Source organism: Zootoca vivipara, chromosome 3 (assembly GCF_963506605.1).
Source record: "Zootoca vivipara chromosome 3, rZooViv1.1, whole genome shotgun sequence".
NCBI lineage: Eukaryota > Metazoa > Chordata > Lepidosauria > Squamata > Lacertidae > Zootoca > Zootoca vivipara.
Genome location: NC_083278.1, coordinates 99945795 through 99970097, shown reverse-complemented (window position 1 = coordinate 99970097; position 24303 = coordinate 99945795). Strand labels below are relative to the sequence as shown.

The following is a 24303-nucleotide window of genomic DNA, read 5'->3' as shown; positions in this document are numbered from 1 at the left end:
CATGTTCTGCATGTTCAGGGGTCCCTGAGAGACTGTTTGGAGGATTTATTATTTTCTTTTAACTTATGAACATATGTAGTTCAGTATTCAGAGGATACAGAAACTGCTACCATATTTTCGGGTAAGCCCATTTTGTTTCCACAGCATTTTGCCGAGTTTGCTATTAGAAGAAAACTTCATTAAAAGATGTAAATATGAGAAGCAGCAATCCTGATACATTAGTATACTAAAATCTGTGGTGTTCCAAGGTGCAATCAAAGCAAGGGCTGATATATATAACAACAAAATATATATCTCAACTCCTTCTATAAAGATAGAAAGGTATTTCCAACAGAGCAGCAATTTATTCTTGCATCACCGAGAGATAGGTTCACATGAAATATGTGTCTCAGTCAGTGAAAAACACATTCTTGACTTTTTACCTTTTTGCGACTTAGGACAAAATCAAGACTACATACTTAGCAATTCAAGAGTCACCATAGAAACAATAGTTCTATACAAAGGAAGGATGTTCCAACCTCCATCTCTTTCAGAGACCTAGATGTCTGCTGATTAATAAGAAACCTGCACAACTTGGCTGTTCCTGTGAATAGGGCACATAGCATTCATGCTATGCAAGGTTATTTAATCCAAGCATGTCTTTCTGATGTTCATGCCAAAAGACAGGCAAGGATTATTCTCAATGTATGTCTTAGGCTATACAAACACAAAGACAGACAAAAAATGTCTTAACCCTAAAAAAAATGCTTTAGGTTATACCTAAAGCATTTTCTGTCAAGGTTACAATCCTATTCACACTTTCTTCAAATAAGTTCCAGTGGATCAATAGGGCTTATTTCTGAGTAGACATATTGCGTATTGCATTCTAAAGTAATTTTAAAACAGGTATTTAAATAAATAATATACATACTTCACTTCATATTTTTTTTAAAAAAAATCTTTTTAGCAGAAAGAAAAATCCCTGGATTCCCCCTCCCATGGTTTCAGATTTTGGACTCTGGAATCTCCACTACCAGTGCTGTAGGCCAGTTCTTCTATAACTCCAAGTACTTCACAGGAGGCCTAGCCAGCTATCCACAACTTTATGACATTTCAGTAGCCTTTTCTATGTGTAAATATGTTCCTTTAAAAACCAAGTAAGAGTCTTGTGGCTAGAGAGGGTAACTGTAGAGTCCACCTTGGTTTTTCTTTTAGCTTCCCCTATATTACTAGTTACGTTTATTTGGATGGATTTGTTTTAATGTAAACACTGTTGCTCGTGTTTGGAATTGGTTATTTTATTGTTTGCTGTACCCCACCTTGGCATCTGTATTGGTGAAGTGCAGCCAGTTAGAAAACCTTTTAATAGCAATAAACTGCTTCTAAAACCTCTTCCGTGGGCACTTGAGTTATCACAATTCTCCAAGCCATCAAGGGAAGAGACTAGCACCATCATGAGTGCTGTGCTAATGTTTCCCCCCCCCCCCCAATATTTTAATTCATGAGCAAACATAGGAGAGTGGTCATAAGATAAGAGGAGGCCCTCTTATGGATTAGTAAGTGGTTAAAGAATAGGAAGGAGGAATAATAATAATACATTTCTCACAATGGAAGGGTATATCAATGTGGTCTTCCAAGGATCTGTATTGGAGCTGTGAGACAGAACTGCAAGCTCCCTCCTTCCCTGAGTAGGGACCAGAAATAGCTCCAGTATCTCCAAATTGACATTTGCTACCACTAGTCCTCCTGCCTCTAATCTCAGGGCAAGGACTGTTACTGGGGTTCTGAGGGTTTAATTTTAGTTATGGGGATGAGGAAACAATTAACCTCCCCATCCCTCTCAAGGGAACTGGCCGATTGCTTGCCTCATTCAGATACCCACTGATGTACGTGTGCACAAAGTGTGAAGCCCAACAATCTGGGCATGTGAGGGGAGAAATATCCCTTTGAGTCTGGCAGAAGCACACTCAAGAACCCCAACAGCCAATTTTAAAAGGTTTAAGCAGACAGGAAGGGAAAGGTATATGGTGGAGGAGGGGGGTTTAAGTCTATCAATCATAGTGGAGCTATTTACAAACAGGCTTCTGGTCCCCTTGTGGGTAACATAGCAGTGCTGATAGTCAGAAGGAAGTTAAGGAACAATGAACATATGTTGGCTATAGTCCTGCTGTGAATCTTACATATGGCTAAAGCTTGATAATTTCCAGAATTTGGAAGGTCATGACAACCAGGATACAATAAAAGATGCCACTTGCAAAACTATCTTTAAGCCTAGTGCAGCAACTCCAGCTTGGTTCATAGCATATCTGAATACACAAGTTGATCCATGTTGATAGCCCTTGAACTGATACAGCTTGCCCTTTAGACTTTTTGCCATGAGCCACAGACAACCTTGTGAACTTTCTATAGTATTTAGCCTTGTCAAGATAATTCCTGACAGCCTTAAGATGCTCAATGGGCTCTTTGCGAAACAATCCTGGGACATGGGAAAACTCAAAGCTGTCTTTATCAAGTAAAATCTGCTTTATCCTAGGGAACATTAGCATAAAGAAGAACCATGCTCCAAACCTGGGAGTTATTACCACAAGGAACAGTTCTTCACTCGTAAGTTGTAAGAAAGATAGAACTGAGTACACAGTGGAGCCTCAGGTTACGTTGCCTCCAGCTTACGTCACCCTCGGCTTGAGACTGGCGCAAACCGGAAGTACCGGAACGGGTTAAGGGTCCATGCCGTTCGCGCATGTGCAGAAGCGCTAAATCGCACGCACGCTTGTGCAGACGCAACACTTTGGGCTGTGTCATTTTTGGATTGCGGTGGGGTCTCCAGGATGGATCCCCACCGTAACCTGAGGTTCCACTGTAATGTTGAAAGTGTGCAATATTAAAAACTAGCAACCGTGTACCCAGCGTTGCTCTGGTATTCTATGGTGGGCGGGAGTGCACTTTTGAATCAGTTGTTAAAATTGGCAATTATGAAAGATTTGGTCTACCATCTTGATTCAAAATGGCATCCAACCATTCATAAACACAGGCAAAGCAATCACTATTCAAAAAAGTGTGGTGATCTCTCCAGAGGCGCCCAAATCAGCAGTTTGAAACCACCACACCAATTAGACAATAATATCTTCAGAGGCACCCAAACTGGAGCATATTGGAATGGTTCAGTCTGCCATGTGGATTCAAAGTAGTGGTGGGTCCATTTCCCACAATGCAGCAGCCATGGCAGCCAGATAAGCTACAGTAAAGGAGTAGGAGATGGCAGGGTAGTAAAGGAGTAGGAGGCGGCAGGGCAGTTGGAGCCTGAACCACACTTAGGCAGGACACACTCCGGGCTATGATGTGAAAAGCCGGGACAGCAGAATGGCGAGTCCAAGCAGACCTGACACAGCAGCTAAGCACATGCAACAGCGCAGCAGGTATTGTGCACCAAGGGTTGAGTTGTCCTGGCTGCAGGGGTCTGCTTACTAGTTCATCAATAAAATCCCCAAACTCGGTCCCTCAGGTGATTCTGGGTCATTTCTCTGTGGTAGCTTAACTCAAAGTTTTTAGTATATATACAATTATCGCATTTATAAATTTTAAATTTACTGTTGTTCAATGTTTTAAATGTTTGTGTTCCTTCTGGGATTGTAACCCCAAGTGTGTTTTATATGCTGGTCTCCAACCGTAATAAACTATCTATCTATCCATTATCCATTTATAAATTTCAATAGTTGGAAGGTTAATTGAATTCCTGGGCAACTTCAGCTAATATTTAATAAGATGTACTTTACATTAAACTTTATATGTATATGTCCTTTTCCACTCAGTCAGATCCTCCAGAACAATATCTTCTAGGCAGGAAATATAAAACTCAGCATCCACAGCAGGCTTAATAAGGGGCTACAGGAAAAAGTATAGCCTTCAGGTTGTTTAAGCTACTGCTGTCCTGCTACGAAGTCTGTTGCATCAGAGGTTTCAGTGGGATTCCCACAGCATGCTCAAATTCTCCTTGCTGAGAACATCTCTGTTTGGCCATCAAATGTTTTCTGACATTTTCCGATAGCCGGTTTACTATGAGAGAAAGCTGAATTATGGAAAAATATATTAATATAAAAAATGCCATGAAGACAAGATGAGGAGACGGATTGTAATCCTTATGGTAGTACCAAGAGTGGAACTAAAATGATTGCAGCAGACAAGTGTAACTAAACTCAGATTGACTAAGTTATTTAAACTACTAAACTACTAAAAATGAAAAGGGACAATCAAAAGTGACTTGGCAGGCATAGACAGTACCTGCAAAAACAGAAAAATACTTACTTCAAGGATATACTGTATTCAGGATAATAGATGCTTTTGTACTGAAGCCAGGTTCCTTGGTCATCTTCTGTCACCCTTCTCTCCTCTTCTGTTACTGAGAAGAGACTGAATGAAGCAAATCTCCTTACTGATACTTGCGGAAGGTGAACATTCTTCAAGTGTTTTTTCTTCAGAACCTTTTGTTTAAAAGAAAAAGTCGTGAAAATTTAACCACTTACAATATAGAGCTTTAATGCTCAAAAGCAATTATTCAAATTGAAAATGCCTCACACCGAGGTAATTGCAAGGTGGCAGCTATTGTTGACATCTTTATAACCATGAAAGTAATGTAATCCAATACACACTACAAGGACACAGGAATGTTGGAGCGGTGTGGGCAGCTGTGGGATAGGATGGCAACCCAAAACTAGAAGTGTGGGGAGCAAGTACAGTAGCAATGTAGGTAAGATGGCAATGACACAATGTCATCATGCTGAATTTGTTGTAAGTTAGTCAATCTAGATCAAGGCTGGGGAACCTGTGGTCCTCCAGATTTTGTTGGATGCCCATCAGCCCCAACCAACATGACCAGGGATAGGGACAAAAGAAAAGCCCTGCTGGATAAGGTGAAAGGCCCATCTTGTCCAGCATTCTGTTTTCACAAAAGTTAAGCAGATGCTTATGGGAAGCCCCCAAGGAACGACCACAGTACAACAGCAGGATGGTGGAAGTTGGGAGCCCCACACCATCTGGAGGGCCATAGGTTCCCCAACCCTGATCTAGCTGATAACCAGGGCTACATCGTTTATGAAAAACATTCTCTCTTATTTGATTTATAAGGACTTTGCATACCTCCTAAAAGTCATGCCTTGAGCTAATTAAAAATCTGTTTCACATAATCTTTTTTTTTTAATGGCAGAAATGCCTAATCAAGTTTAACTCAAATTCAATTAACACTGCAATCCTATCCTCAAATTATGCTGATTGGCCAAGAATAGGATTGCTACTAAACACGCAGCATAAGCACAATACGGCTTACAATTTAATTGGTAGTGCTGTGTTTTGGCATGGTGATGTCCCGTTGCCTCTGCTGACTCCCTGCTGGGACCTCAGCCATTGGGAGATGCAATAGCCTCTCCTGAAGGAAGTTCAACCCCTTAGAGAATCAACTCGCAAGTGGGCTATTGATACCAGTTATGCCCAATGTCTAAATCAAAGCCACTTACATCTGTAATCAATAAAGTTGTGACCTAATTTGAACCAAAGAATGTTCTTACATGTGGTCATTTAATTGTTGATGCCTGGGACGTGTGTGTGTGTGTGTGTGTGTGTGTGTGTGTGTTCACAGTGTCAGGGTGCGCAATTCAAAGTTATGCCCACATTTGTGTTGCTTGGAGTTACACGCACATAATCTGTGTGAAATAACTGGTAGTGCACCAATATCTGACCCCTTCTTCTGTGAAGCCTATAATCTCTGGGTCTGGTGTGCAGGTGTCCTAACCACTGGACCATTATTCCTTTTTTGTCTGGCCTTGACATATATGACTAATGTGGTGGCAACATTGGGAGCAACACTGTTTGGTGGGTGGCAACAGAACAGAGTTATAAGCCATGCTATGGGAGTGGTTGGCATTTTTATAATGCTACTTTTTCTCCTATATTTGTACTTTTGACACTGCTGCTGGGAGACTTTAGGACCCAAATTAGTTATGTCAATCTAAATTCCAATATAGTGATAGTAGCCATCTTAAATAGGCCATAGGGTTGCTCTGCCCATCGAGCAAAACTCTAGGATCAAATGAAATCTCTCATTACAAAGCTTTCAATTACAGTATCAACATTTCAGCAAGACACAGGGAAAAATAGGTTAACCATAACAGTAGCTATGTTATAAAAAATAGATTGTATGGAAGTGCATTAACATTTTGTGTCTTTCAATCTCCTCGAAGCATTTACAAACCTCATTTTTCTATTGCCCTGTGGTGTGGTATACAGTATACCGTTTAGCTGTTTTAGAAACAAAGATGAAAAAGCAAAAGGTGACAAACCTGTTCAGGACTGGCTAACATAAGGCTTTGAAAAGGTTGAGAGACAGTGTTCTCTGTTTACATGATGCCCTCTAAGTGAACTTCAAGGATCACTAACTTACCTTATACAGCCATTCTAAATGAATGCGCCCCAGGGACCCTTACAACAAGCACATTATCCAGAAAAGCAAATGAGAATGGTCACTAAGGAAACAGACAAGCACAAGAAATAAAGAAAGCTGATCTACAAAGCTATAACCTAAATTCTTAACTAGTTCCAACTGTAGAAAATGAATGGGAAGTATTTCACTTGATAGTATTGGGCGGTCATTTAAAAAGAAAAAAAGAGCCACAGAAATACTGGCATTCTCCCAACTATTTGCATCCAAAATAAAGATGGTGTTTAGTACCTAATGCATTTTCCTTTACATTCATTTGAATGAGTTTGAATGGCTTAATTGACCATTTTAAAACAAGTATTATTTTAATTCACCTGCAGACATGCCTTTTTTAATCCATTCTGAAATGTCAGAGTCCTGTGAAGAGTGAGGCATGCTTAAGCTTGCAGTGCCCAATATAAAACTTATGACAAAGTATATAATATCATTGATTAATAAAAATCTACTCAGACCACAAAAATCATTTATGGATTCAAGTCATGTTTGCAAAAAGTGTTAAGCCATAAACTATGGTTTAGAAATGCTCCCATTTGTTTCTGCCTTCTTATGAGCCAGTAAGCAAATTATGCAGTGGATAGCAGCGGGATCATGCCTTGTTCCATCTTAACAAATCACAATCACTAGTCGACAACCAGCCCTAAACCATGGTTTGATTTTGGCTCAGCAATCACGGTTTGTTAGAACCTAGCAACCCACAATCCCAGATCTGTGTGTCATATCTTTGTGATATGCTGAGCCCCTCACACAAAGGGAGGCGCAAAGCAGGAGAGGTTGGGTTGTATGCAGCAACACACTGTTCAGGCACATAATTTATGGCTTTGTGTTACATGCAAACACAGTCATAGTGGCGAACATTGTGAGAAGTGCCTATCTCGTACTGTAGATTTATGGGATAAAATCAAGCATATTAGCAGAGCAGAGTGCATAAATATGGAAGTGGATATGATTACACGGACTGGAATAGAAGTCAAAGTTTGAGTGTGTATTTTCACAAAACATGCAGAGCTACCTTCACATCTAGAAGGAAGCTGTAGGAAAGAAAAATAAGTTAAGGGTGAAATGCTAGTACCTGCTGCTGACCACGACATCACTGAACAAAATTATAGTAGTGCATTCCTGCAGAGCCCTAAACTATCAAGCAGCAGCTAAGTAAAATCTATGTTTATGGGGCATGAACCAGTAAACGCAAGAAATCTGGGTCATAACAAGCAGCGCATGGTTCAAAAGCTGGGTGCCTGAAAGACCCTCAACCCACACACTGTAAACCTAGAAGATGCAGCAATGTGTGATAATGGTTTTTACCCTCAACAACTTGACACATGATCCTTTTTCTTCTGACAAGATTTGGTATCAGCCTTCTTATTGGAAGAAATGTTTTGCCATTGTATGATCAAGATCAAAGTGATGAATGTATGAACCTCCAGGAGACACAACTTACAGAGGTTAAGTAAATGTTCTTCAAAAATATCCATTATGTTATTTTCTGTTGAAAGAACCAAGAATGTGGTTCAAGGACTGTTCTGCACTTTTGTTGGTGTTCTATAAATTTTTTTATCCACTTCAGCTCTCATTGCTAGGGCACCTTGTTTCATTGTTTTCATTTCAGTATTTGTAGGCCGCTTTTCAGGGTTAACCCTGTTTACACATTTTATTGTTACGGTTTTTCATTTTGATTGTCCTAAGACTCCTTAGGAGTGAACAGCAGGAAAACAAATTACAGTAGTTAATATTTAATTAAATTAACTCTTTTAATAGGTTATAATAACTACTATTCTAACAAAGGCTTGCATTCACTGGGCTGCTTGCCCCTGATGTAACTTCATGCATTTCTAAAATTCCTGTCCACAGGTATGCATCTAAATAGGATACATTCTTATTAACTCTACTTTTGGAGAAACAGGTACTATTACTCACTGTGAGGCATTCATTTTAAAGTGGTGTAATTATACTATTTAAGATTAAGTGTTGTTATATATTTAAAAAGTAGTAAAAGTTAATTTGGTTAGTTACTCCCAGTATCCATCACAGGATATAAGAAAGCTGTGGTAACTAGCATAAGGACTGATAAATGTAGTTTTGATATTGGGCTTCTAATGAAACAGGAGATTGATACATTGTGACAATTTAACTCTGGTTGAATTCTGATAGCCAGAGTATAATCAGCTACTGCTCCAAAATCATAGACCCATTTGTCAATTTTGGACTCTCGGAAGGGAGTCATTAATCCCATAGGAACTTTTAATAAAAGTGAGTATAGGTTTTACTTTTGAATTGCAGCTGGTTCACATGTGCATATAGATAATTTGATTTCCTAGCACTTGAGAAATGGCAGATAAACTTTCCCATTGTGCTAGAAGATTCATATCACCCAATGTCAACTTAGTCTGTGACACTGGAATTATATATTAACTCATTAACTGATCCAAGTTATTTAACGTTGCAGCTCATGCTTCTGCAAATAATAAACCCTTACAATTATTAAAATGCACAACCCAATTTAATAATAATAATAATATACCGCCCTTCATCCATAGATATCAGAGCATTTCACAACATGAAAAATACAATTTAAGTAACACTTGCACAAATAGTGTTTATTCTTTTGACCATAACCGCTTAAGGTTGAAGGGTGTCTAATATTGTATAACACTCTTTATTAACTGATAAAGACTTTCCTCACAGAAACTTACTTACATCTTGAAACTTCTTAACAACATCTTGCCTAAAAGCTCATATTTCACTACAGTGACATATAAATTTGCCAATTCTTAAACTTTGTGCTATAGACTATTTAAGGTTATTTTTCAGGCACTTAGAAGAACATAAGGAGAGCCTGTGGATCAGGCCAATGGCCCATCTTAGTCCAGCATCCTGTTCTCAGGGTGGCCGACCTGTGGGAAATCTGCAAGCAGGTCCCAAGCACAAGAGCACTCTGCCCTACTGTGGTTTCCAGCAACTGGTATTACCTTCCCACCAGAGCGGAACCTATTTATCTACTTGCACTTTGATGTGCTTTCGAACGGCTAGGTTGGCAGGAGCTGGGACCGAGCAACAGGAGCTCGGCCCATCGCAGGGATTCGAACTGCCGACCTTCCGATCAGCAAGCCCTAGGCTCTGTGGTTTAGACCAGTGTTTCCCAACCAGTGTGCCTCCAGATGTTTTGGGACTACAACTCCCATCATTCCTGACCACTGGTCTTGCTAGCTAGGGATGATGGGAGTTGTAGTCCCAAAACATCTGGAGGCACACTGGTTGGGAAACACTGGTTTAGACCACAGCACCACCCGCGTCCCTTTTTCTCTAAACTAAAAAGTCCCAAATGCTGCAAACTTTCTGCATAGGGGAGTTGCTCCATCCTCCTTGATAATTTAAGTTGCCCTTTTCTGAACGTTTCCCAATTATACAGTATCCTTTCTGAGGGGAGGCAACCACATAACGCTTCAGGAGACTTGATGCTGACAGTGGTGCAAAGGTTCTCCACACAATGCACCTTTGAGAGTGGCTCCCACGCATTGTGAAGGGCAGTATTTTGACTGACAAACGGCTCAGAGCCATGGAGCATTTGCATACACAAAAATATACCACATTTCCCACTTATTTACTTAGAATATTGTTACCCAGTTTTCATTGTTACTGCAATGTCAGAGTGGGCCACAGAAAAGCAAAAACACAGATCTAGAATAAAATCCAACAATAAAATCGTCACGCCGCTCATTAAAAGCAACTTAATCACAGTAACAGCAATTTCAGCACTCATATCCACTGAACTCTCTATAGCTCACTGAAGTGTGGGGAGAGGTTGATCTTTTAACTACTCTCTTGCCTAGCAACATGGGCAAGTAAACCAGAAAAGCAATACACTACACTAAAATGTTAGAGAACGGGGGTTCTGGACAGCCAATGTGGTTTAGTAGTTAGAACAGCTTTTTTGCACATGCTGGCTGGGGCTGATGGGATTTGTATTCCAAAATATCTGGAGGGCAGCAGGTTGGAATGGGCCGAGTTAGTTAGAGGGTTGCATCAGGGCTAGGCAGACTCGAAACAAGAGTCACCATTCAGCCATGAATGGGCAACCTTGGGCCCAATATTCTCCTTCAACCTAACCTACTTCACAGGGTTGTTGCAAGGATAGGAACGTTGACTAGAACCACGGACATCCACCCAGAGCTCCTTGAAGGGTGGGATAAAAATAAAAATAAATGATATTAGTAACAGAAACAACAAGGAAGGGGGGGGGAGGTATACAGTATTGGACTTTGGTTCATTCACAACCTCAAGAGCAGGGAGGGCACTTTGGGCAAGTTGCAGGCATGGCCAAACTTGGCCCTCCAGATGTTTTGGGACTACAACTCCCATCATCCTCAGCTAACAGGACCAGTGGTAAGGGATGATGGGAACTGTAGTCCCAAAACTTGGAAAGTCAAGTTTGGCCATGCCTTGTAGAGCATGGTGCTGATAATTGCCAAGATCGCAGGTTCGATCCCCATATGGGACAGCTGCATTGCAGGGGGTTGGACTAGATCAGTGGTTCCCAACCTTTTTTTGGCCATGCCCCACCTAAGCATTTCTAAAATCCTGACCCCCCCCCCCCCCACACACAATTCTTATTCAAAAAGTGAACTATTCACGTGAAGGAAAAAGGCTATAAGACACATACACCTATAAGTTATTCGCCCGTTAATAACTCATTCTCGAATTGCCCCCACACACGGAAAAATCAACTCCCCCCCACCTGTGGGGCGTGTGCCCCAAGTTGAGAACCACGAGACTAGATGGCCCTCCTCGGGGTCCTTTCCAACTTTGCGATCTGCCCTTATCTCATTTCCCACCACCACCCCCGTCACTGAAATGGGGCTCTTAACAGCTCTCCTCACAGGGCACTGTGAAAAATAAAAGTGAAATGATGACAGCGGAAGCCCTTCGCGGACCAAGAAGGTGCTAGAGCAGGCATCCCCAAACTCGGCCCTCCAGATGTTTGGGGACTACAATTCCCATCATCCCTGACCACTGGTCCTGTTAGCTAGGGATGATGGGAGTTGTAGTCCCAAAACATCTGGAGGGCCGAGTTTGGGGGCGCCTGTGGTAGAGAGAGACGGAGAGACAACAGGCAAGACCCCCTGACGATGAGGATGGTGAGGAGGAAAACAACGCCCCTGGCTGGGGAAGGGAAAGGTACCTGTCTGAGGAGCACCCAGCGGGCTTTGGCGGCTGCCTGCCGGCTTCCTTCCCGGGCTCCTCCGGCGTCTCCCTCCTCTCCTTCTGCCTGACACCTGTCAGCTGGGGGAGATGCGCTCATGGCGGGAGCGGCTCGCGCCGGGGCTCAAACTTGAGGGAGAGCGCGCCAAAAATAATAGATATCTAAAAAGAGCGAAACCAACTGAGGCGGGGTGGGAAGCGAAGTGCAAAGGGGAAAGGATAGCCCCGAGCGACCTGCCGCCTCACTGAGAGAGGGAGAGCACATGGGGGGACGCCTCAATCTTTTTCCAGCAGCAGCTGTGACAGAGAACCTCCCATGGAGCCCGGAGGGAGAGGAGGGACGTTGGGCGCCATCTTTGAGAAGGGCTAAGGGACGTTGCGGCAACTGTGAGGGGAAATGGACGTGGGAAGCTTTCGAGACTTGGTTATAACTGCTCCGCAGGAGTTTTATATGACCTCTTTGAGCGTTTCTTTTCAAGGTGGGGAAGACGTGGTTTGAAGACTCTCCGCCACCATGGCAGAAGGAGCCATAGGAAGACGGGGAGGAACTTCACCTGTTGATTTTTCTGCCCGTCGTGTTAAGGCACAGTACGGTAGCTCCCTCTTTTAAAAAAAAACAACAACCCAAAATCGCTATGAAAACTTTAAAAGTATAAATATTTTATTTTGGCTTCGGCCCGGGATAAAATATCAGGCTGATGTTGAGTATAATTTTAACAAGAGAGAGAGAAAGAGAAGTTGGGATAATGATCTCAAATCAGGGGTTGGGGGGGGGGGCGGTATTTAAATGCCCGGAACCAAAATGGAGACGGGAGGGTCCAGGTTCTCCGGCATCTTATCTACGGGCAGGGAAAATGATAGAAGGGACGTGTGGTGCTGGGCCGCCATTTTGTCTAAGGGCAAACCAGTGACTGGAAAGCGGCCTTGGCTGCCATCTTGCTTATGGGCAACGGTATCCAGCATGTCGAGTGAGGGCAACCGAGGCGTTGAGTCGCAGAGCTATGATGCCATCGCAGTTCGTCTCACCATGCTGCTGCGCTTGTCAGCGATGAACAGATTCTGAGCTGTAGCGGCTTCCGCTGTGAGATTCGCGTTTCCCCCCTGAAGTATTATATACCTGCTTACGGAAAGGCAGAAAGTTAAAAGGTAGGTCCTAATGCTGCATTCCTGCTGATTTTGTCGAACTAGAAATGGTCATTGTACTAAAATTTAGCTAAATCCCCGTGGCATCGTTACAGGCAATAAATGTCCTTATTTACTAAAACAGCAAATAGGTTGTATATGCTAGCAGCTATAGTAACGGTGCAGCTCTGTCATTGCTTGCTGAGAAGTAAATATACTTTATAAGAATGCTACTGCAGCACAGGAAAAATCACGCCAATAATTCATTCAACATGAGCTGCCTCACTGCTGCAAGGAATATGTCACCGGGGTGCTGCTGCCTGAATTCCTGAGATGAGTCCCCTGGCTCTTTATGGGGAGATGGCATGGGCTGTTAGGATCTTATGTTGCAAAATATAATTGAGTTGCTGTTATCTTTTAAGGCATCTTTTTAACCGATGATACTGGCAATATTGAGCATCCTGTGGGAATTCTTACAACCTTTTAACATATACGGTGTATGGTTTTTGGAAAGCAGTAAAGAAATGTTTACAATTGTTTCTTTCCCCTCCCCAGCTTTCACTCTGGTTCCTGTACATGCTGCATATCTGGGATGGAAATCTTACCATCAGTTCATACCGTGTGGTGGTGTCTAGTTTAATCAAGCCTGACTTGACTTGGGAATCACATATATATTTTTTAAAATGAAGAATCAAATAAAATGAATATGTTATCATCATGCTTTCAGGCTCCAGATACTTTCTTCGCCTCCTGAAGGGCAGTACTGGTCACTGCAAGAACCGCTCTAAATGTTCTGCATCTCCAGTCCTAAGATCTTGTAGTCAAACAAAGCTACAGGCATTTTTCTTTGCAAGGTACCTGAGAAATCCCTGTGTTGTTCCTCATTCCCATGGAGCCACTCAGTCATGGAGGTTCTTTTCCTGTAAGGTATGCCATTTGAACAAATCTTTCAGCCCAGTTGATCCTTGTGTAGGAGGATAGAGAAGACCCTAAATAGTTCATAGATCAGAGATATCACATTCTTTTTTCTTGATGGGCAGAAATCCTCTTCCATGTGCAAACAAAATGAGGTACACTGACAATCTTTGTTGTTTGCACAATGTTTGCATTTACGATGGTACCTTCTGTTCTGAAGGCCAAACTAGAAATGACATTAATAATATAAATGCAGTTAAAGTACACCTTTTGGTATTTAAAGAGCAGAAATGGAAGCCTGAGCAGCCTTAGGACCGTGGAGGCTGAGAATGGGGGTTAATACTCCCTCTGCCTGCCATGATCCTGACAAATATCACATCTCCAAAGCTGCTACTTGCAGCTTGCAAGGGAACCCATCAATAGCAGCAATGAAGACTTCCCTTGAAGTACAAATAGCACCTTTGGAGAGGCAGTACTTTGGGGAGTGTGACAGAAAGAGAAAAAAACCCCACTCCCAGCCCGTATGATCTCAAGGCTTATTGAGTATCCCCAAGATTGAAAAAATAATAATTATGTTCACATGGTTAACATGCTTAGTGTGGTCCTGACTTAACCCCCCTGTCATTTAGTATACAAAATTGTATTGGCCAAATTGCTGCAAGGCCAAGTTTGTTGAGCATAGTTCTACAATGCATGACAGAGAATGCAGTTCCTACTTAATAGAACTTGGCTTTTTGTGTCTTGTTTTGTACCAGGATCTTCTAGAGTCAGAGCAGGAGAACTGGAGAGCTTGTTCAGCAAAATATATGGCTATGACAAAGAGGATCAAACAAAGATTAGAAGCTCATTATGACAAGTATTCATCCAGTCTGAGCAGCCCAGCGGTAAGAAAATACATGGGGGGAGCACTCCACAAGCAGGGAGCCGCTGCAGAAAAGGCCCATTCTCATGTTGCCACCCTCTGGACATCTAACGGAGAAGCCACACAAAGAAGAGACTCATATTATGATTGCAAGGTCTGGGTTGGTTTATATGGGTGGAGGCAGTCCTTGAGGTATTGTGGTCCTAAGCCATTTAAGCATTTTAAACTGGGCCTGGAAATTAACTGGCAACCAGTGCAGTTGGGCCAGAATTGGCAATATAGGCTCAAACCTAGCTGCTGGATTCTGCACCAGCTGAAGTTTATGAACTTTCTTCAGAGGCAGCCCCACATACAACACGCTGCCTTATTACCAGAGCATAGATGACAGAAGTTCAGCTATCCTTGTCCTAATAGAGGCACAGCTGGGACAGCCCCATGACATGTTGTCATGGCAACCATGAGGTCCTGAGCCAGTCACCTCCGCATGAATGTTGAAATCCCCCAAGCCAGCACTCGGGGATATTGCTAGGCAGTGCGGTGGGCAGTAAACCAGCAGAATCTGTCTCCATTGCTCAATATCAGGAACACATACTCTAGATCCTCCCCACACACACACAACAGGATATATCATCATACCTCGGTTTAAGTACGCTTCGGTTTGAGTACTTTAAGTTTAAGTACTCCGCGGACCCGTCTGGAACGGATTAATCCACTTTCCATTGCTTTCAATGGGAAAGTTCGCTTCAGGTTAAATTCACTTCAGGTTAAGTACGGACTTCCAGAACCAATATTACACTCATACTTCGGGTTAAGTATGCTTCAGGATGAGTACACCGCGGACCTGTCTGGAACGGATTAATCCACTTTCCATTACTTTCAATGGGAAAGTTCGCTTCAGGTTAAGTACAGACTCCTGGGAACAATTGTGTACTTAAACCGAGGTACCACTGTAGAGAGATAATGTGTATAGATCACAGCAGTTCCCCCTCCCCAACCATCAAATCTGCCCTGATGCTGCCCTGAGTACTCAGGTGGGCACAGCTGGGTGAGATCAATTCCATCCTGCTCACCCACCCAGGTCGCAGTGATACAGACCAGATTGACCTCCTCATCCATAATCAGATCACGAGGAAGATCTTATTCAGAGCTGATCTGGCATTCAGCAACAGCAGCCGCAGACCCAAGGGCTGACTGATATTCTCCAGATTGGAGGAATTCTCCAGGTTGGAGGAGGGGCTGGCACACGGCTCAATCACTAACAGCCTGTGCCTTATCTAACCTACTCCACCTCCCACACCATACTTTCCCATATCCTGAACCACTGTGATTTGCCCGAGCTCCTCTCCTCTCCTCCCAGAAACATCTCCCCTCCCTCAATAAAAAGAAACAACAATAACCACCACCACATAACTTAAAAACAATTAAAACCTTCCAGCAGCCTGGGTTGGAGGAGAGAATGACCCTGCCCATGGCCAAATATCTGGGGATGCACCAGTATCCCAATTGTTTCTGTGAGCAATTAGTAATTAGGATAATTACATTAATAAACCTTATTTGCTAATGCTGATTGTTTCTCGTTCTTTGTGTGTTCCATAAACTTCAAAAGAGTTCAGTTTGTTATGCAGAAGCTTTAGAAAAATATTTGGACTCCTAATGTGAGATGATGACCTAATTCTACAGATTTTGTATTGGATTCATGTCTGTCTTGATTTTAAACAGATTAGGTTTGGAGAGTATGTTTACTTTGAAGAAAATGGCTGCATATTTCGTTCGAAGCTGGGAGAAGTAGGTATGAGTCCCTCTTCTTGTTGCCCAGGGTGGTTTCTTTTTACTGTTTTCAGTGTTCCCATGCCCAGTTTTAGCAACAACAAAAACCAGCAGTCAAACCGCATTACAGCAAAGAATGGTTTAGCAAGGGGACATGTTTTGTGTCCTACCAGAGGTGGTGGTGGTGAGGACTCTTAAGGCTATTGGACCTGAGGGATTTCAGTATCCATTCTATGACTTTCTTGTCTGAAGTAGTTTGGGAGTGCATGGTCTCCCCAACTACCAATGGCTCTCCACCCTTGGTGGCTGGTGGATCCGGAAGATTTTCTGAGGGAGTTTCCCACTGCTTTGCCAAGGCTCTAACCACAGCCTGAGATAGGGAAATGACTCAAAGCTAAGAGCCATATGTTGAGCTTTGCTTCATAATCTGTGACACAGTACATTTGAAACAATCTAATTTTAGGGGCGAAAATCTGATGAAAAATCCAGATGTAAAGTAAAGCTTTACATTTTGTCAAGCTTTTCTTTTGTCAAAATTATTGGGTGGAATCCAGAGAGCCCCTCCTACAACTGGAAGATATTTCTCTTTATGTAAGAGGGATCCCCAATTTCTTATCAATTTTCCCCAGTCTGACTGCAACCATTCAGATTGCATCCCACACCATTCCAGAGAGTCGTCTGTGCTTAAAAAGCCAGCCCACCCCATTCCAAAGGAATTTACGCTGCAGAAGATGATCCAGAGTGGGAGGCTTTTGGGGGGTGGGCTTCTTGCTAGTTATGGAATCTTTATCACCTGGACAGTACAAATATTGCCATTAGTATTAGTTAAGATAGCATTATCAAGCAAAAAAAAAAAGTAGCACAGTCTTATTCATTCAGCTGTGACAGTCCATGTAATCCTATACATGTCTGCACTGAAGTAAGTCTCTTTTAATTCAGTGGCACTCAGGTAAGTGGGATTTAGAGCTGCGTTCTAATTTCGTTTGAAGAACTGGGACATAGATTTGTCATACCTAATTTGTTCCATGACTATCTTTAGCTGGAACAACGTGCATGTATACATTGCTACTTAATAGGAAAACACTGCATTTATAAAAGTCACAAAAAGTACACAGAAACAATAGCTGTTCTTTGTACTGTATTAAAGGTAAAGGGACCCCAGACCATTAGGTCCAGTCGTAACCGACTCTGGGGTTACGGCGCTCATCTCGCATTATTGGCCGAGGGAGCCGGCGTACAACTTCCAGGTCATGTGGCCAGCATGACAAAGCTGCTTCTGGCGAACCAGAACAGCACACGGAAACACCGTTTACCTTCCCGCTGTAGCGGTACCTATTTATCTACTTGCACTTTGACGTGCTTTCGAACTGCTAGGTTGGCAGGAGCAGGGACCGAGCAATGGGAGCTCACCCCGTCGCGGGGATTCGAACCACCGACCTTCTGATCAGCAAGCCCTAGGCTCTGTGGTTTAACCCACAGCGCCACCCGCTGTCTTTGTATTAGGCTTACAGTATTGCCTTTTCTTTCTTACATTGTAGATGAAGGAAACAATGAAATATTGCTTAGTACAGAAGCACTACCGTTTCATAATTCCCTTATCCAGCGCATCCGAATTTGCCCAGATCAGAGATATATGGCTGCTGCGATTAAAAGTGCACATTCCGAAGAGTCTGCGTGTATTGTTGTGAAATTAGATACATTACCAAAAGTGGAATGTATCATCCCAAATGTCTTTAGCTTTGGTAAGCAGTTAGCATAAACCTCTTTCCTTTGTAATGTAATACGTATATCTCAGATGGAAGACCAGACTTCTATTATTGAATCTTCACATCATTCAGGTTTATCAGATGTTGCCCATGCATTTGTAATTTGTCTAAATAGATCCCTGTTTCAGCCTCCAAATAAAATAAAAGAAAGAAATTTGTGTCACTTATAATGAGTGATGTCACGGGCACTGCTCAATAGGTACTTGCAAACAGGAGTAAGTTGGCTTGGCAGGACAGGGGGGCAGTGAGGTGGGAGCTGCATGGACGCACTGGCAGGAGGGCTAGATTAGGGCTGTGGGTGTATGGCAGAGCCAATCTCACTGCTGCTCTATCCCACCTTCAGACCATCCCAATGAGTAGCAGTGACATTGCTGTCAGGAGGGAGGAGGCGCAGCACTGCACCAACTGCTTTTGCTCACAGCTGCATCCTCAAAGCTGCCATGTTTATGCTAGCTGTGAGGAAACTTTAATATTCACCATGATAAAATATTTTGCATCAGGTGCTGGGGGGGGGGGGAGAGCAGGAAGATTAAATTGAAGAAAGATGACTAAATCTAACTCAACAATGAAGAACTGTTACATGCTTATTGTTTAAGAGAAGGAAAGGTTCTAAGCCTGCACTGGTTATCTGCCGTTCTTCACATTAAATTCAAGCTTCTGGTCAGTGACTGAGATCCAAAGGGTCATACACAGACTACTGTGTGTGCTTGGAAGGTTTTTCATTTTCACATTTTCAACTTACCATAAATAAACACAATGGATTTCTCAAATTCCAAAACTAAAATCCTGGTTCCTTTCATAATTGCAAAAACACTAATTTGACTTTCCTTCCCTTCCCCCTCCATCCCCCAGAATGGGCTGCACATGAGATTCTCTTCTATACCACCCAGAAGAACCTACAGTGTCGTCATGTGTATTTATGTGATTTTAATAAAAAACACTCTGAGCTTGTTTATACGGAACACGATACAAGGTAACTGAATATATTGAGCAGTTTTCTCTCTGTGTGATCCATTTTGTATGTAATGGGAAACTGTGGTTTGCTTTAGCCAGGATCAAAACACTACTGTCAGTATGCAATGGGAGGTCTGAAGGAGGAGCATGTGAACCCAAAAATCATTTCTAGTTTAATATTAGGAGTGTGCACTGACCACAAAATTTTGTTTGGACCCTGATTCCGCTCTTTGGAAAAAGCCTTGGTCAAAAGTGCTTTGGATGCTGTCTGATTCGGTTCAACATCTGAGTTCAGGGCGGGGGGGGGGGAATTTCATTCCCTTTCCCTTGCTCTTAGGAAATCAAAATGTATATAAGTGGGGCAGCAGATCTTTGCCCTTTCTATGTAATTAGATATAAAGTATTTGAAGAGTTTTATCATATGCCCTTTAATTCTTCTCCAGACAAAACAAAGCCAGTTCCTTCTTATTTGCTCACAGGGCAAATGAATATAGGCTTGGATCCAGCCAGGTGTGCTCACAGGGCAAATGAATATAGGCTTGGAACCAGCTCAAGCAAAAGGCCTTTTTGCTTATACAATGGAGCTTTCCTGATGTTGGCTGCTTCCCTACCTGCAGCTGCAGCTCTCCCACTCCCCATACTGTATTAGGTACAATTCCCAAGCATCCCTCAATCCTCAGAAGCAGCTCTTCATGGGGCAGCTGCAAGGGAGTTGGGGAAGTCCTGTTTCATTCATATAATTATTCTTATTTCTTCGAATACAAACCACATTGATTTGGTGCACTTATCTATGTGCTGAAAGTATGCACCAAGAGTAGGTTTTGATCAAACACTTGTGTTTTTTTTTTAAAAAAAATGCAGAAATATTTCTTTTTCCTAAAAAGAAGGAAGTAAAGATCAGCTTGTAGCTTTCTTGGAAGAGTTAGAGTTCCATTGACAAAGAGGCTAATTTGCTGGGTTTTTGTATAAAGGGTCCACAACTTTGTAAGTCCTGTCCTGCATTAGTTTGTCCGTGTGCCGTGATTTTTAGTCCTTTGGAAAGAAAGCAGAATAAATGTTTGAACAACCTCTTGTTCTAATATTTATGTCTTGAATCTTTTCTTTACCTTTCCTTCCATGAAGCTGACAATCTCTGCCTTTTCAAAAGTTGTAAAATAAATTGTGGAGCCTAAATTCTACACATTACTGTATATGAGATAATGGTTTAAAAGGAAACACGAACCTGTAAAAATGAAACATGAAAATGTGAGAATTGCAGACTAAAAGAGAACATTAAACTCCAGTGTTACATAAGAAATAAAACGAATGCACTCAGAGATAGATAGATAGATAGATAGATAGATAGATAGATAGATAGATAGATAGATATTGGGTTGGATCCAGTCTTAGTTGGATTTAGTTCCCACTGAAATCAGTGGTCTTAATTCATGACTATTTGTCCCATTGATTTCCTTGCCACCTAAGTCCAACTAAGTCTTTATCCATTCCAACCCAATATACTTTTCATTTATTGTTAGATATGGATGTGGCTTGCAAAGTTCCTCAGTGAAAGTAATATGCAATGATTAAATATTTTGAAAGATTTCATATTCTGGAGTAGATGTCAAGCTATGGTACTCACTATGCACATCCAAAAATGTGATAATGTCACGACAGAGAAAGGACCAGAGCTCAGTAGCAAAAGGTCCCAGGTTCAATCCAAAGCATCTCCAGTCAAAAGCTGCATTACCCGGGGGTTAACGGTCAAAGGCTGCATGCCAAAAGTGTGCAGCCCTTGAGCCAATGAGATGGAGCCAGAGCAAAAAATGGGTGAGGCAGACTGCTGGGAGAGGGACAGAGGACTCCTGCCAGAGATCTGAACTGATTGTTTGCCAAGAGGCAACTGCAGCCCCGCTGTGGGCTGGATCAGCAAATAGGAATCTGCTTTACTGAGTCAGACTTTATCCCTAGACTCGTGTTATGTAAATGGCAATGGATAGCACCACCACCCCTTCTTTCTTTTTTGAAATTTCTGTTATCCAAATATCTTGTCTATCTCTACTGGTGATGTTTGTTAATAGTTTGTTATTTCCTTGCAGATATTTTGTGGATCTCTACCGCACAAAGGACAAGCGCTTTCTGACTATAAACAGTAACAGCAAGAATGCCTCTGAAGTGTGGTTGGTTGATTCCCACCACCCTTTTAAGTCTCCTGTTCTTGTGCAACAACGAACAGAAGGAGTCCTTTACCACGTTGAACACAGAAACAATGAGTTGTACATTCTTACTACATATGGAGACCCAGTGGGATACAAGGTATATAGGCAGAGGCGGAGCTAGCTGCACCAGCACTCGGTGTGGCGAGTGTCCCGGGGGGGTGGCATGGCGATGTCACTCCCCCTCAGGGATGACACCTGGGGCGGACTGCACCCACCGCATCCCCCTTCCTCCGCCAGTGGGTATAAGATGCAGATATGCAAGTAAGCGTTTAGGTTGCTTCCAACATCTAGTAGCAGCAGATCCAAACTATTCAATATCCCCCCCCCCCAAAAAAAAAGTTTAATACTTTTTAAAAGTCCATATATGGCTTTCAGGTGCATGGGCATGGTCCCTAACATGTATCCTCATTTGCTCCACCCAGCTTACATGCACTAAAAAAATGGGACAAAAAAAACATTCAGAGGAGACAATCAGCCATTGGAATGAAATACACACTTTAAACCAGGAGTAGGCAACCTCAGGCCCGTAGGCCGGATGCGGCCCAATCGCCTTCTCAATCCAACCCACGGATGGTCTGGGGATCAGCGTGTTTTTACATGAGTAGAATGTGTCCTTTTCTTTAAATTGCATATCTGGGTTATTTGCAGGGCATAAGAATTTGTTCACACACACACACACCCAAAAAAAGAAAATATAGTCCGGCCCACCACAGCCCATGGCTGAAAAAGGTTGCTGACCCCTGCTTTAAACTGAGTGAGCCCAACTGGACTTCTGGATTTTGTAGTGTTGAGTTCTAGACACCTTCATTATTATAAAGATAGGGTGAAGTAAGGATAATGAGATGCTAGATTCCCTTACCGTGTTGGATGGCTTTAAAAGAGGATTGGACAAATTCATGTAGGATCAGTGGCTGTCAGTGGCTACTAGCTGTGATAACTGCATATGAATGCCAGCTGCTGGGGAGCACAAGTGGGGAGAGTACTCCTGTGCTCATGTCCTGCTTCTCAATTTCTCGTAGGCATCTGGTTGGCCACTGAGGACAGGATGCTGGACTAGATAGTGCTTTTGTCTGCTCCAACAGCCCTCTCCTTATCTTCTTCATTACTTGGAAATGTAATAGAGAAAGCGAGCAAGCAGGGGTGCAATGTTTAGTTATTGATCAGTTACATTAATCAATCTTTGGATTGACTTTAAAATGCTTTCTATACATTTAGAAGAATAGAGTGTAAATTGGATGCTTTCAGTACAATGGGCACTTAGGATGTGCATGTTTCAAAAAAACAAGCTCTGAATTTTTTTTAATAATTTGACATTTCTAATGACAAGCATCATAATTCATTTTCCCACCAGTGGCTGCACCAGTTTTCAATTTATTTTGAAGTTTTATTGTGGTTTTAATTGTTTTTAGTTATTTAGAAACTGATCATTCTGCCCCCCCACCCCCATAACTCTTGACAGCAGAGCAGTCACTTAGCAAATAGACTTTCCACTTTATTTATTTTATTTAGTCCTTTAAAAACTGGTTGATTGAATTTTAAAAGCAGCAAATGGATAACTCTTCTCCAGCAAAACTACACAATCCCATTCATTCCTTGAATAGCACCCTCACGGTAGGTTGGTGCTAGTTCAAGTTCAGACCTATGAAATAATTCTATATTTTTGTTATTATGTATTTGAAAAAGATGGCTCTGAAATTCTACTGAAGGAGCTTCTGCTACTATTTCCTATTCTCTTTCATAAAAAGCAGAAGAATTTTCAACCTCCAGGGTTGGTATAAATCTATCACAGTTTCCATCATTAAATTCACTTTCATAGTATACATTGTTCTAGAAATGCAATTCTGTCCATTTCCACTCCTTAGCTCTGGTGCCCTTGTGGACCCCATTTCATTTTTTTATTGTCCTTCCTGCTGAGATATGTGGAAGCTTATAGGAAACACTGTAAAATAGTTGAAAAGAAATATAAAGTATTGCTCAGCTGGGCACTTTCTTGATTTATGGCTGGTCCTTGAGGAGAAACTGAAAACGTGTTACTTGGTTGGTTATTCCTTCTTTTGTTGCATTACCCTCAAATGATCAAAATTTAACATCCATATGCAGTATACTGTATATACATGACCTCCTGCTACAGAGGACAGTGGGAGAGAGATTATAGGTTTACCATTTCATCTGAAGATGAGTAGTAACATACTTGTTCAGATGCCATGAAACAACTAAGCACTACCTCTCCGGAATATCCAGAACTGTCAGGGGTAACATTACTCTAAGCTGCTAATGTGTCACCTATTGCTACTGTAAAGATATTAGTAGCTGAGGAAAAGATCAGCTTTCTGAAAACGTTTGCATATTGCATAATTTCCATTTTTTACATGTGTTTGGACTCTTCTTTGTTTGTAGCTAATGAAAGCTTCAGTTGACTCATGTGGTTTGGAGAACTGGCTGTCCATTTACACAGTGAAAGAAAATACCAAATTAATTGACTTAGAGATGTTCAAAGACTACTGTGTTGCGTTTCTGAAGTTCTGCGGTCATCTGTATTTAGATATTTTTTCTTTTGTGTCAAACTCAGTTCACAACGTTAAGGTAAATGTTTTGCTTTATACACCCACCCACCCTCCCATTTTTAAGCTTAGTATTTTATTGCTCAAGATTAATTTATAAATTAAGGGCAAGTTGTAGTTTGAACTTGGTTTATCCAGATGCCTCCAGGGATACACAAAAAAGTATAATATAATCAAGGTAGCATAAATAGTGATACACAAGGCTTTTTTTAAGCCGGAACTCTCTGGAACTGAGTTCTGGCATCTCTCAAGTGGGCACCGTTGCCATTATAAGAGAACATGGGAAGTGTCCATGGTGAGTTCCGGCACCTCTTTTTATAGAAAAAGAGCACTGGTTGTGCGTTTCATATAGCCTTTTAGTGCTGACTGCAAGGGTGATGGATCATAGTGTGGAAAACTGAGTATTTTGGAAAGTATCGTTTTAGATAATAGTAGACCAAGAAACAACAACAACAAAACATTGTGACTGCAGTTGTATAACCACGTACCTGGAACT

The 24303-nt window shown here is 42.0% G+C and overlaps 2 protein-coding genes across 5 annotated transcripts in view; one reads left to right on the top strand and one right to left on the bottom strand.

Annotated features, from left to right (window-relative positions):
* Window positions 1-11993, bottom strand: part of CAMKMT (calmodulin-lysine N-methyltransferase) — a 239654-nt gene extending 227661 nt beyond the window's left edge. Inside the window, exons 1-2 of one of the 2 annotated variants that reach the window (XM_035111191.2) lie at window positions 11643-11993; window positions 4282-4457 (exon numbers count right to left, since the gene is read on the bottom strand). In XM_035111191.2, the coding sequence (XP_034967082.1) occupies window positions 4282-4457; window positions 11643-11762 (296 nt within the window). In that variant the 5' untranslated portion in view covers window positions 11763-11993. The remainder of the gene's footprint in view (window positions 1-4281; window positions 4458-11642) is intronic. The other variant, XM_035111192.2, reaches the window with a different exon arrangement.
* Window positions 11994-12014: 21 nt separating this feature from the next.
* Window positions 12015-24303, top strand: part of PREPL (prolyl endopeptidase like) — a 25574-nt gene continuing 13285 nt past the window's right edge. For 2 of the 3 annotated variants that reach the window (XM_035111186.2, XM_035111185.2), the window contains exons 1-8: window positions 12015-12808; window positions 13340-13711; window positions 14455-14583; window positions 16281-16350; window positions 17867-18070; window positions 18947-19067; window positions 21127-21343; window positions 23644-23829. In XM_035111186.2, the coding sequence (XP_034967077.1) occupies window positions 13502-13711; window positions 14455-14583; window positions 16281-16350; window positions 17867-18070; window positions 18947-19067; window positions 21127-21343; window positions 23644-23829 (1137 nt within the window). In that variant the 5' untranslated portion in view covers window positions 12015-12808; window positions 13340-13501. The remainder of the gene's footprint in view (window positions 12809-13339; window positions 13712-14454; window positions 14584-16280; window positions 16351-17866; window positions 18071-18946; window positions 19068-21126; window positions 21344-23643; window positions 23830-24303) is intronic. The other variant, XM_035111187.2, reaches the window with a different exon arrangement.